General features: G+C 39.6%; 1 protein-coding gene across 1 annotated transcript in view; it reads right to left on the reverse strand.

Annotated features, from left to right (window-relative positions):
• The window catches only part of fer1l4 (fer-1 like family member 4), a 96,033-nt gene that overhangs the window by 66,643 nt on the left and 16,516 nt on the right, over positions 1-12,874 (reverse strand). Inside the window, exons 7-14 of the mRNA XM_055867834.1 lie at positions 12,646-12,813; positions 12,495-12,555; positions 11,998-12,129; positions 10,569-10,631; positions 9,746-9,830; positions 9,354-9,516; positions 6,904-7,087; positions 3,402-3,588 (exon numbers count right to left, since the gene is read on the reverse strand). Coding sequence (XP_055723809.1) covers positions 3,402-3,588; positions 6,904-7,087; positions 9,354-9,516; positions 9,746-9,830; positions 10,569-10,631; positions 11,998-12,129; positions 12,495-12,555; positions 12,646-12,813 — 1,043 coding nt within the window. The remainder of the gene's footprint in view (positions 1-3,401; positions 3,589-6,903; positions 7,088-9,353; positions 9,517-9,745; positions 9,831-10,568; positions 10,632-11,997; positions 12,130-12,494; positions 12,556-12,645; positions 12,814-12,874) is intronic.

Consider the following 12,874-nt stretch of genomic DNA (forward strand, 5'->3'; position numbering starts at 1 on the left):
TGAAATCAATACAGACCTAAAGTATGCCGTTTCACCCCAAAAAATGTTTCCTGTCAACAAAGGCATATTCATAATCTCCAAGAACAATACTTACCACCAGGCAACATGTTCAACTCTGACTCATTAGATACATCTAGATTATATAAATCGTATCAAAACATGCTTAGTACTGTTAGAAAGGTAAGAACCATGGGATTCTGATACAGGTGTCACCCACAACTTGACTATTACAGAGCCAGAGCAACAGCAGGCAAAGAAAAGCTATTTATTATAATTTTTTTAAACATTTTTGTCACCATGTTGGGGAATTTTTTGTTGTTGAAAGTCTAGGCTTTAAATAAAATATCTCACTAATTTAGGGTGACCACATTTAAAATACCCAAATGGGGGACAACAGGATGATATTGTGGGACATTCATGGGCCAGTGTATCCAACATGAATAATTTTTAGAAGCAGCACTCCCCCCGTTGGAAGATGCATAAAACGCATACATATATTGCAACGTCTGCCTATGCCGAAACATAGTAAAAAAATATATTTAAAATAAGAAGACATGCTCAAACCCCAAATAAGGCATACCTAATTTCAAAATGATAATTCTTCACGTTTTGCTGTGAAACATCCAAGCTACATCTGCATGCCAATCATTTGATCTCAATCATTTTTATGGGAATATGCATTTAGATCTTCTTGGAATTACTGTTTTGTAAGCCAATTAGAGCAGATGGCGTTAACAAACTTATATAGCCTTTATGTATTTTGTTTAAATTAAAGCACATTCTGCCTAGTGGCGGTTTTTAGTGGTTTTGGATGCATGCAAATAATTTTTGGACTATACGGCTAACCATCCTAAAATATAATTAGAAACGAGGTGGTGTTTTTGATGTAACAGCAAGGCTATGCTATTATATCTGATTCTGTTATGTAGAACACTCATAATCATTATGTGATCTTCCAAGACATTGATTCAGCTTTGATCTAACTTTACTAAATGAGCACCATTGTGAGGGTGCAGTGCGCTCCAGGAGCATCACACCCCTGTTCCTGCTGCACCAAACAAGCTAATTGATGAGCACCAAGTACTACTATTTTGCCTTGCACAAAATTTGGTGATACAGAAACGAGAGACCGCGTGTGGCTGTTTTATGAAAATCTGGGAATATTTAGCCAAGGAAATATTTTTGGTTGGTCTCAGGGAATGTAAAACAGTTAGGAATGGAGCCGTTCGAAATGGGATTGAGTAAAGTAGCAGCAAATAGGTTGAATGAGCAACTAATGAGCATGGAGAGCCTCACAAGTTTGACAAAATTAACTTGTCTTTCAGTCTAAATGTACTTACGTTGGTAGCTCTTAGTCAGAAGTAACTGTCCTTTCCAAATTTTGCTGGAATTTCAACCTGGACTCAGGGTTACGTAACATAGTAAACCAAATGTAGTAACCAAAAAGGTGTTAAAACAAACCAAAATATATGATATATTTGAGATTTGTCAAAGTAGCCACCCTTTGTTTTGATGACAGCTTTGCACACTCTTGGCATTTTCTCAACCAGCTTCATGAGAAAGCCGGAATGCATTTCGATTAACAGGTGTGCCTTGTTAATTTGTGGAATTCCTTTCCTTAATGCGTTTGAGCCAATCAGTTGTGTTGTGACCAGGTAGGGGTGGTATACAGATGATAGTCCTATTTGGTAAAACACCAAGTCCATATTATGGCAAGAACAGCTCAAATATGCAAAGAGAAATGACAGTCCATCATTACTTTAACACATAAAGGTCAGTCAATACGGAAAATGTCAAGAACTTTGTGCAGTTTAAAAAAACGCAAAACGCTATGAAGAAACTGTCTCTGGGAAGTCCCAGAGTTACCTCTGCTGCAGAGGATAAGTTCATTAGAGTTAACTGCACCTCAGACTGCAGTCAAAATAAATGCCTCAGAGTTCAAGTAACAGACACATCTCAACATCAACTGTTCAGAGACTGCGTGAAGCAGGCCTTCATGGTCGAATTGCTGCAAAGAAACAACTAATAAAGGACACCAATAAGAAGAAGAGACTTGCTTGGGCCACGAGCAATGGACATTAGACCGGTGGAAATCTGTCCTTTGGTCTGATGATTCTAAATTTGAGGTTTTTGGTTCCAACCGCCACGTCTTTGTGAGACGCAGAGTAGATGAACAGATGATCTCCGCATGTGTAGTTCCCACCGTGAGGCATGGAGGAGGAGGTGTGAAGGTTTAGGGGTGCTTTGCTGAGGACACTGTGTGTGAATCATTTATAATTCAAGGCACACTTAACCAGCATGGCTACCACAGCATTCTGCAGCGATACGCCATCCCATCTGGTTTGTGCTTAGCATCCAGCCAAAGTTACTAACCACTTTTGGAGCTAACTGGGACTCTCGAATTGTATCCTAATGTCGACAGCAGATAAAAGTTGTATTCATAACATGAATAACTTAGCTAATATACTTCTTTTTTTTTATAAGTTATATTAACTGGCTAGCTAGCTAGTGTTAGCAACATTGGGTGGTCAATAAGACTGAGAGCTAGCTAACCAGCTGAGCTAGCAAACAATGTAACAAAAGTATAATTTCGGATTCTAAAAAATATTCCAGGAATATTTCAGGAATCCCAGTAGCATGTACCCCTGGTGCACCGTTTAATTATTTAGCCATTTAAACAATTCGTTTTTTGGATGACAAAGAATCAATTTTTGCAATGCCCTCAATGGCTTCCATGCGTTTAAAATGTAAGCTTTCCCAAGGTGTCGGACTCAACAACAGTTGATTGGTTGCCACAAATTCTGGGGCGCGGCTTAGCATAGGGTAAATCACTATTCTAAAAGGATTGTAGATTTTTTTTAAGAGGGAAAAAAAGTGACATCTTTTAACTCATGGTGGCGCTCTAAACATGTACAGTTCCCATAGGTGTAGGGCTTGTACAACGAGCCATGCCTTAATCTTTCGTAGTACAAGAATGACAGTACATAGAAGAAAAGCTGATGTAATCACTGATGTAATCAGATCTCATGTCTAATTCCCAGTGCGTCCACTAACCGCAGTAGCAGATCACATGACGTGACTTGGCCACTTGAAACCAGATGTGTCTGGTTTGATCTGGTTTGGGTAGCGAACTGAACTGATTTTCAAGCCTGTCAATTTAAAACTGCTTGGTGGGAAGTATTGTTCCTAGAGATTATGGATATGCCTTTGTTGAAGGGATTTTTGGGGGGATGAAACCTTTCACACTTTAGGTCTGTATTGATTTCGGACTGCAGGCACTGTCACCTCACGCAACTAGGATCCATCTAAGCCCAAAGTCCCATCAATATCCTAGTTGTGGTCAGGATCCAACTTGTGGTAAGAAGCTATGGCGAGTTTAGGTCTTCTGCTGCAGACGCTACCATTTCTGTTGGGGTTGGAGATTTGCTGCATGTCAAGAAAGTGTGTCCCCACTGCCACATCGCCAATGTTGGCATCATCCAGGATCTGCACTTTGATTCGCCGGGCAAGGGGAGGAAACTGCTCGATGAAAGAGATCTGCTCATTCCACTCAGGAGTGTTGGTGTTGGACTCCACTGACGTCTCACCCTTTAATAAAAAGCAGTATTTCTCAATTGAAGCAGTCCATTGATACATTCACATACTGTAGGTCTTACAATTAAATTATAAAAATCAGGCTAATTTCATTTTAGATAAAGGTTAATTATTTGATTTTTAAAAAACTCCCAAAAGCCGGAGAGCGGTTTAGTGCTATTGTAATCCTAGTCTAACAGTACATCAAGAGAAGGAATGCAGTAAAGGAAATATAGGGTTGTGCCATGATGTGAATGAGGTGACAAGGCAGCCACAGTGACACACTCCATTTGTTTGGAAACCGTGGTGTGTTTGCCATTACCTTACCAGGAAAGGCTGAGTGTACTGTACAAATAAAGGGACCACAACCCAGTAAACAAATAGTGGATGTATTGTAAGAGTGAGTGTTGTTGGGAGTTGAGTCATAGAAACACAAGCATATCACAGGGAGGACATAGATGGCGTGTATGACACCAGGCGGGTAGAGTTGAGAGGAACTCAAATAAGGAAGAGACATCCCATATTAAAAAATATTACAGTTTAGTATATAATACTGCTGTACTTACTAGAAAAGTATGTAGTATACTGTAGAATACTATACTACACACTGTAGTGTCCCTCGTTCATGTGTAGAACTTACTATTGACAAATTGGATCCTGGTCTGCTTAAGTGTGCAACGCTCATCAATGTTGGCTCAATAACCCACATTTTTAAATTAACATTGTTGTCAAGAAATATTCCAAAAGTATGGAAATCAGCTCTTGTGCTGAGACTCCATTATGTTTAATTAGGCATTCCAGTTAAGAACAAATTCTTATTTACAATGAAAGCCTACCCCGGCCAAACCCTAATCCGGACGACGCTGGGCCAATTGTGCGCAGCCCTATGGGACTCCCAATCATGTCCGGTTGTGATACAGCCTGGAATAGAACCAGGGTCTATAGTGACGCCTCTAGCACTGAGATGCAGTGCCTTAGACTGCTGCGCCACTCGGGCCCTAATTATAGCCCCATTTAAGGCTTCGTTGTCTAGCTAAGATTCTTGAATCCTTGGTATATGTACAACTTTTCTCTTTTCTATCTGAGAAATGTATTTTGAATGTAAACCAATCAGGGTTTAGGCCTAGGCATAGCACTATTACAGCAATCACTTTAGTTGTTAATGATCTTGTCAATGATTTAGACACTAAAATGAAATGTGCTGCTTTGTTTGTGGACCTGTCAAAATCTTTTGATACTATTGAACATTTTATTAAATAAGTTGTCCTCGATAGGCCTGAGCTCTGACGCCTGTTCATGGTTTCATGATTATCTTAGTGACAGATCTCACGCCATCGTGATTGATGGGGTTAAAGGAAACCTCCACCCAAAAACAATGTTTTTCTATTTCTTTAGAAAACGTGATTGCTGACAAGCAAAACATTATTGTGGACTATGTCAACAATGGACTAATGAAACAAATACCAAAAGATCGTTTTGGGTGGAATGTTCCGAAATTCCGAAGTCCGAAATTCTTAAAGTACGTAAAGGTGTTTCGTGGGGTTGAAATTAGAACTTCTTCTTTTCATTTTTTATATAAATGCTATTGGTCAATCAAAATGTAATTGAATCAAAATGTAATTGAATCTATATGCAGATGATACTATTATGTACGCAATTTACCCAACTGCTGACCTGGCTGTGGCAAGACTACAGTCTGATTTTTCAGTTGTAGGAAGTCCTTACTGATTTAAAACTCGTACTTAATACGTGCAAAACAAATACATGTTGTTTTCAAGTTCATGTAAGATTGTCTCAGCTGGATTACATCTTTACTCATCGGATGGCTCTTTAATCGAACGAGTCCCTGCATACAAATGCCTTGGTATGTAGAATGACAATGATTTATTGTTTAAACAACGTACGACTGAGCTTGTTTAGAAACTAAGATTGAAAGTTATTTTTTTTTACAGAAACAGATGTTGTCTCTCTCTAGTCAGCAGGAAGCAGATTGTGCAGTCAATCTTTCTACCTGGTCTTGATTATGGTGATACTATTTATCATAGTGCAACTGCTTTTAATTGTAATCCCTTGGATGCCGTTTTATCACAGGAGATAGTTGTAGCCTAGTGGTTAGAGCGTTGGGCCAGTAACCGAAAGGCTGTTAGATCGAATCCCCGAGCTGACAAGGTAAAAATCTGTTGTTCTGCCCCTGAACAAGGCAGTTAACCCACTGTTCCTAGGCCGTCATTGTAAATAAGAATTTGTTCTTAACTGACTTGCCTAGTTAAATAAAAAAATGTAATAAAAAATTGACACCCTGTCAAAATAAAGGTTAAATAAAAAATACAAAAATAAAAACTATAGAATGTTGCAGTATATTGTAGAATATCCACGCAAAACAATCACTGTAGTATATACTACAGTAATGTCCAAAACCTACTTACAGGTTATAGAAAATGTGCTATTTTAGTATTTCTCCAGTAGGTTTCCTGAAGGAGAAAGCCTCCACTTCTATGTCACATATAATAAAACACTACAGTAAATACTAGATTATACTACAGTCTGCAAAAACACTACATTACACAATAGTACAGTTCTTTTATTTATTTATTTATTATTTATACTATAGTTAACTGTAAATACTACAGTATACTACAAAAACACTACATTACACTATAGTATATACTACAGTTCTTTTATTTATTCATTTATTTTCTTATTTATACTATAGTTAACTGATAACTGGAAATACTACAGTATACTACAAAAACACTACATTACACTATAGTATATACTACAGTTCTTTTATTAATTTATTTTATTTATTATTTATACTATAGTTTACCGTTAACTGTTAACTGTAATACTACAGTATACTACAAAAACACTACATTAATTACTATAGTATATATTGCAGTTTTCTTTTATTTATTTATACTACAGTAAAGTCAGCAAAAACACTACAGTACAGCAAAAACACTACAGTGAATACTACAGTACTTAAATGCAGGGCCCATCTGCAAAATAGGCCATGACTCCCTGGTTAAATAAAGGTTAAAAAAAATGGTATACTACACTATACTACACTAATGACTGAATACACAAAACCAACAAAACCATTTAATAGACTATTTGTTATATGAATGCGACCGAAATTGATTTGATATACCTTATTTCTAGCATATAACCAACAGATTGGGGTCAATTCCATTTAAATTCAGTCAAATCAGGAAGTCAATTTTCCTCATGACGAAAATGGAATTGGAATTTCAGTTTACTTCCTGAATTGACTGAATTTAAATGTAATTGATCAAAACCTTGTTATTCAAAATCTAAAAGAACCTGTACCTGTTGGCCTGCGAATGTGACCTGCACGTAAGGGTCAATGAAGACCTTCTTGTCCCCCATCATCTTAGAGAAGCTACCCAGGAAGCCAGCACTCATACTGGGTAAACCTTCTGCCTTGTAGATCTTCACCAGGAACTTAGCCCAGGGCCTCTCCATTGGCATTCTCTTGGGTAAGAGCAGGTTCCTACACAGAGAGGAAAGCAACATGAGCCCAATTTCAATTCAAATCAATACAACTTAACTTATCCTCTCAGAGGCAATTAAGAAAGGCAAATCCAGGAATAGTGAGCAGTTATAGCTTTCCTGCATCAATATTTTGTTGTTGTTGAATGAATGAACAATACGGGCAGAAGGAAAATAAAATGGGAAATCAGACAATGAATTCAAAATAAACACAGCAAAAAAAGAAACATCCCTTTTTCAGGATCCTGTCTTTCAAAGATAATTCGTAAAAATCTGAATAACTTCACAGATCTTCATTGTAAAGGGTTTAAACACTGTTTCCCATGCTTGTTCAATGAACCATAAACAATTAATTTACATGCACCTGTGGAACGGTCGTTAAGACACTAACAGCTTACAGACGGTGGGCAAGCCAGCAGCATACCACCCTGCATACCACTACTGGCTTGCTTCTGAAGCTAAGCAGGGTTGGTCCTGGTCAGTCCCTGGATGGGAGACCAGATGCTGCTGGAAGTGGTGTTGGAGGGCCAGTAGGAGGCACTCTTTCCTCTGGTCTAAAAAATACCCCAATGCCCCAGGGCAGTGATTGGGGACACTGCGCTGTGTAGGGTGCCGTCTTTCGGATGGGACGTTAAACGGGTGTCCTGACTCTCTGAGGTCATTAAAGATCCCATGGCACTTATCGTAAGAGTAGGGGTGTTAACCCCGGTGTCCTGGCTAAATTCCCAATCTGGCCCTCAAAACCATCATGGTCACCTAATAATCCCCAGTTTACAATTGGCTCATTCATCCCCCTCCTCTCCCCTGTAACTATTCCCCAGGTCGTTGCTGCAAATGAGAACGTGTTCTCAGTCAACTTACCTGGTAAAATAACGGTAAATAAATAAATAAAATTAAGGTTACAGTTATGAAAACTTAGGACACGAAAGAGGCCTTTCTACTGACTCTGAAAAACACCAAAAGAAAGATGCCCACGGTCCCTGCTCGTCTGCGTGAATGTGCCTTAGGCATGCTGCAAGGAGGCATGAGGACTGCAGATGTGGCCAGGGCAATAAATTGCAATGTCCGTACTGTGAGACGCCTAAGACAGCGCTACAGGGAGACAGGACGGACAGCTGATCGTCCTCGCAGTGGCAGACCATGTGTAAAAACACCTGCACAGGATCGGTACATCCGAACATCACATCTGCGGGAAAGGTACAGAAATGGCAACAACAACTGCCCGAGTTACACCAGGAACGCACAATCCCTCCATCAGTGCTCAGACTGTCCGCAATAGGCTGAGAGAGGCTGGGCTGAGGGCTTGTAGGCCTGTTGTAAGGCAGGTCCTCACCAGACATCACCGGCAACAGCGTCGCCCTACAGGCACAAACCCAACGTCACTGGACTAAACAGGACTGGCAAAAAGTGCTCTTCACTGATGAGTCGCGGTTTTGTCTCACCAGGGGTGATGGTCGGATTCGTGTTTATCGTCAAAGGAATGAGCGTTACACCGAGGCCTGTACACTGGAGCGGGATCGATTTGGAGGTGGAGGGTCCGTCATGGTCTGGGGCACTGTGTCACAGCATCATTGGACTGAGCTTGTTGTCATTGCAGGCAATCTCAACGCTGTGCATTACAGGGAAGACATCCTCCTCCCTCATGTGGTACCCTTCCTGCAGGCTCATCCTTACATTACCCTCCAGCATGACAATGGCACCAGCCATACTGCTCGTTCTGTGCGTGGTTTCCTGCAAGACAGGAATGTCAGTGTTCTGCCATGGCCAGCGAAGAGCCCGGATCTCAATCCCATTGAGCACGTCTGGGACCTGTTGGATCGGAGGGTGAGGGCTATGGCCATTCCCCCCAGAAATGTCCGGGAACTTGCAGGTGCCTTGGTGGAAGAGTGGGGTAACATCTCACAGCAAGAACTGGCAAATCTGGTGCAGTCCATGAGGAGGAGATGCACTGCAGTACTTAATGCAGCTGGTGGCCACACGAGATACTGACTGTTACTTTTGATTTTGCTCAGGGACACATTATTCCATTTCTGTTAGTCACATCTGTGGAACTTGTGCAGTTTATTTCGCAGTTGTTGAATCTTGTTATGTTCATACAAATATTTACACACGTTACGTTTGCTGAAAATAAACGCAGTTGACCGTGAGAGGACGTTTCATTTTTTGCTGCGTTTAGCTTAAAGTGAGTTATAAACAACACTCACCAAGGAGTAGTCTACATGGCTAATAAAATGTTAAGCATTTGTCTTAGGAGGCATATGACTTACGTCTCAATGTCATTGTTCTGACTGCCTAAAGGAGGCAAACTGGGCATTCCCATTGCGTCTCCTTTCATCACAACACCCAAGGTGCACTTCACAAAGCCTTTTATCCCTGTCCGGGTGTCACTGGGATCGGTAAGGGGAGCCCACTTCTGGTAGAACCTGTGATCTGTTGCGACAGAAAGATACACTTCTTAATGAGTAAAAAAATACAGGGCTGATATTTCTATTGAATAGTGATGTCAAAATGAATGACTATCCCAACTCCCTAAAATTACAATATTGAAAGAATAAGCACTATTCCCTGTAACCTTTAAATCCTAGTCTTATCAGGGCACCACAGAGTTTATCTTCCCTTTAATACATGCTTCCAAGTTTTTGTATCATATCCTGTTTACCTTGCTGACTGTACACAGTGCTGATGTCAATTTTGAAGGTGCCGATAAGTGTCATCATAAATCCCAGCATCTTTTTGTGAACAACCTATGTGGTAAAACAAAGGCTCAGTATATCCAAGGATAACATCACATTATCTTAACTGATCCGGTGAGCCCAGGACATTATGTATCACACCACATGATCCTGTGGTTCCAGTGTGCAAATGCTGCTTCAGGACAAAGATACCTCCTTTCACTTTACACTGATATATACAGTGGGGAGAACAAGTATTCGATACACTGACGATTTTGCAGGTTTTCCTGTGGCTCCGTAAGAAGCATCTCAAGGTCCTGGAGTGGCCTAGCCAGTCTCCAGACCTGAACACAATAGAACATCTTTGGAGGGAGCTGAAAGTCCGTATTGCCCAGCGACAGCCCCGAAACCTGAAGGAGGGAGTGGGCCAAAAGGAGTGGGCCAAAATCCCTGCTGCAGTGTGTGCAAACCTGGTCATGAACTACAGGAAACGTATGATCTCTGTAATTGCAAACAAAGGTTTCTGTACCAAATATTAAGTTCTGCTTTTCTGATGTATCAAATACTTACGCCATGCAATAAAATGCAAATTAATTCCTTAAAAATTATACAATGTGATTTTCTGGATTTTTATTTTAGATTCCGTCTCTCACAGTTGAAGTGTACATATGATAAAAATTACAGACCTCTACATGCTTTGTAAGTAGGAAAACCTGCAAAATCCTTGTTCTCCCCACTGTATATTGAATCAAATTCTGATGATCAAAAATGTCAAGTCCAGACATACAACTTACAAATTTGACAACTTACCATTATCTCAATAACTTTATCAAACAGAACATCTTGTGTCTCCTGGAACTCAAACATGAAGTTCTGAGAGAGGAAAGAAACATTGAAGTAACGTGTGGGGAATTGAAACCTTAAGTAAAGAGTCTCTTGGACACCTCCACATATAAAGTAAATTATCTTATTCGATTACACTCAACATCATATGTATTTGGACAGTGAAGCAAACATTTTTTATTTGTCTCTATACTCCAGCATTTTGGGTTTGAGATCAAATGTTGCATACGAGGGTATTATTTGAGGGTATTTTCATACATATCGGTTTTACTGTTTCAAAATGAAAGCATTATCTAGTCCCCCCATTTGAAGAAGTCATAAGTATTTGCAATTTGTTTTAGTTGTGTTTTAGGTTATGTTTTTCCCAATAGGAGCTGATCGGTGAATAATGACTGGTCATTTTTTTTCTACGTTTGGTAGATAAGATGTTTCTGAACACAAATTAATCCTGTGTCACGATCGTGTGGGGGTGAGACGGACCAAAACGCAGCATGTGAAAAATAACACATCTTCTTTTTATTGTGAAGAAGGAAAAAACGAAACAAAACACTTACAAACTAACAAAACAACAAACGACCGTGAAGCTACAAAACGAAAGTGCACACACAAGCTACTAACGTTTAGACATAGACAATTACCCACAACAAACTAAAGCCTATGGCTACCTTAAATATGGCTCCCAATCAGAGACAACAGAAACCAGCTGTCTCTAATTGGGAACCCATTCAGGCAACCATAGACTTTTCTAGACAACTACACACAGCATTAAACCCTCTATACACCTAAACCCTCTAAACCATACAACACCCTAGACAATACAAAAACACAAACTTCCCCATGTCACACCCTGACCTAACTAAAATAATAATGAAAACAAAGATATAAAGGCCAGGGCGTGACATCCTGATAATGTCATGATTAAGAAAAATCACGAATAAATCATGAATAATGATGACAGAGGAGTTTAGCATTTTGGGGGGAATTTGTGAATTTGAAATTGTGAATTTGTGCCCATGTAACTTTCTCACTGATCCTTATTCACAGTTCATTCATGGTTATCCATAATCATGGTAGCACTAGTATCCAAATTAATTTAGAAGTGTTCAGAAAAATCTTCTATTCTTACTTACAATAAAAGTGACTCCAAAATGACACAATACATTATTCACCATTCAGTTCCTATTGAGCAAAACAATATCTGGTGAAAAAGATATGCATGAAAATACCCTCAAATAAAAGGTGACATTCTGAAATGTTGCCTCAAATGAAATATTTGATTTCAAATTCAAAATGCTGGAGTATAAAGACACATTTAACATTTTAGCTTCACTGTCCAAATACAAATGGTGTTGAGTGTATATTCTACACCCCTGAGACGCAGGGTTAAATAGCCCACCTCATTGTAGAATGGACAGTTGGTGGACTTCTGTGTAGCGGTTTTCTTCTTCACTTCTCCCACTCTGATGTATACGGCTGGGTTTATGTTCACGCCCACCAGTTTCTGGGCCTCCAACACATTCACATTAACCTGAGAGAAAGAGCGAAAGAGACTTTAAGATGCTGGTCTTGAAATTAAGTTTTTCATGGGACAAATAATGGTGTGATCATAAAGATTAGATGGACTCAACTTTGTCCCGCTTTAAATGAAGTGCAATTCACGAAGGCCTTATCAAGCATTAATAAAGGCTTCAAAATCACTATATTATTGTGTCACAAATCATCTAGAACTGTATGTCATGCTCTAGCAAGGATTCATAAATGTGACATAACTGTGTGACATAACCACCAATGTCAAATATTACATAAACCAGTGCTTTTTATATGGTGAAATAAGCATCTCTTAATAATGGTGTTGGGGGAAACTTTTCCTTTGCCTTCTCCTCCATCACTCACCTGGAAGCTCTGTACTCGAGGTATGGCGGCAAGCACATGCTTTGAAAGAGGTCTGCAACGACTAAAACACAGACAACTCAGCATAAAAATATAATCGTTTTCAACTGTGTCTAAAAATCCCTCTACAGAAACATGAAAAGAAAAAAACCACCTTAAAATGGGAGTGAAAATTATGTTGGCAGACTCCATGTCTGATATATCATAATCGTCATCATCCTCGTCATCGTCTTCATCATCCTCGTCCCCGGTTTTGACCAGACCGCGCCCTAATTTCCTGGTCTCTCGGTCGAGTTTCTCGGGTCGCAGACTCTGCTTTGACCTGAGAGTCAGAGTATTATAATTTGGATCATTGTCATATGAAACACAACAAGAATTTCAAA

Source organism: Salvelinus fontinalis, chromosome 18 (genome assembly GCF_029448725.1).
Source record: "Salvelinus fontinalis isolate EN_2023a chromosome 18, ASM2944872v1, whole genome shotgun sequence".
In the NCBI taxonomy this organism is placed as follows: domain Eukaryota; kingdom Metazoa; phylum Chordata; class Actinopteri; order Salmoniformes; family Salmonidae; genus Salvelinus; species Salvelinus fontinalis.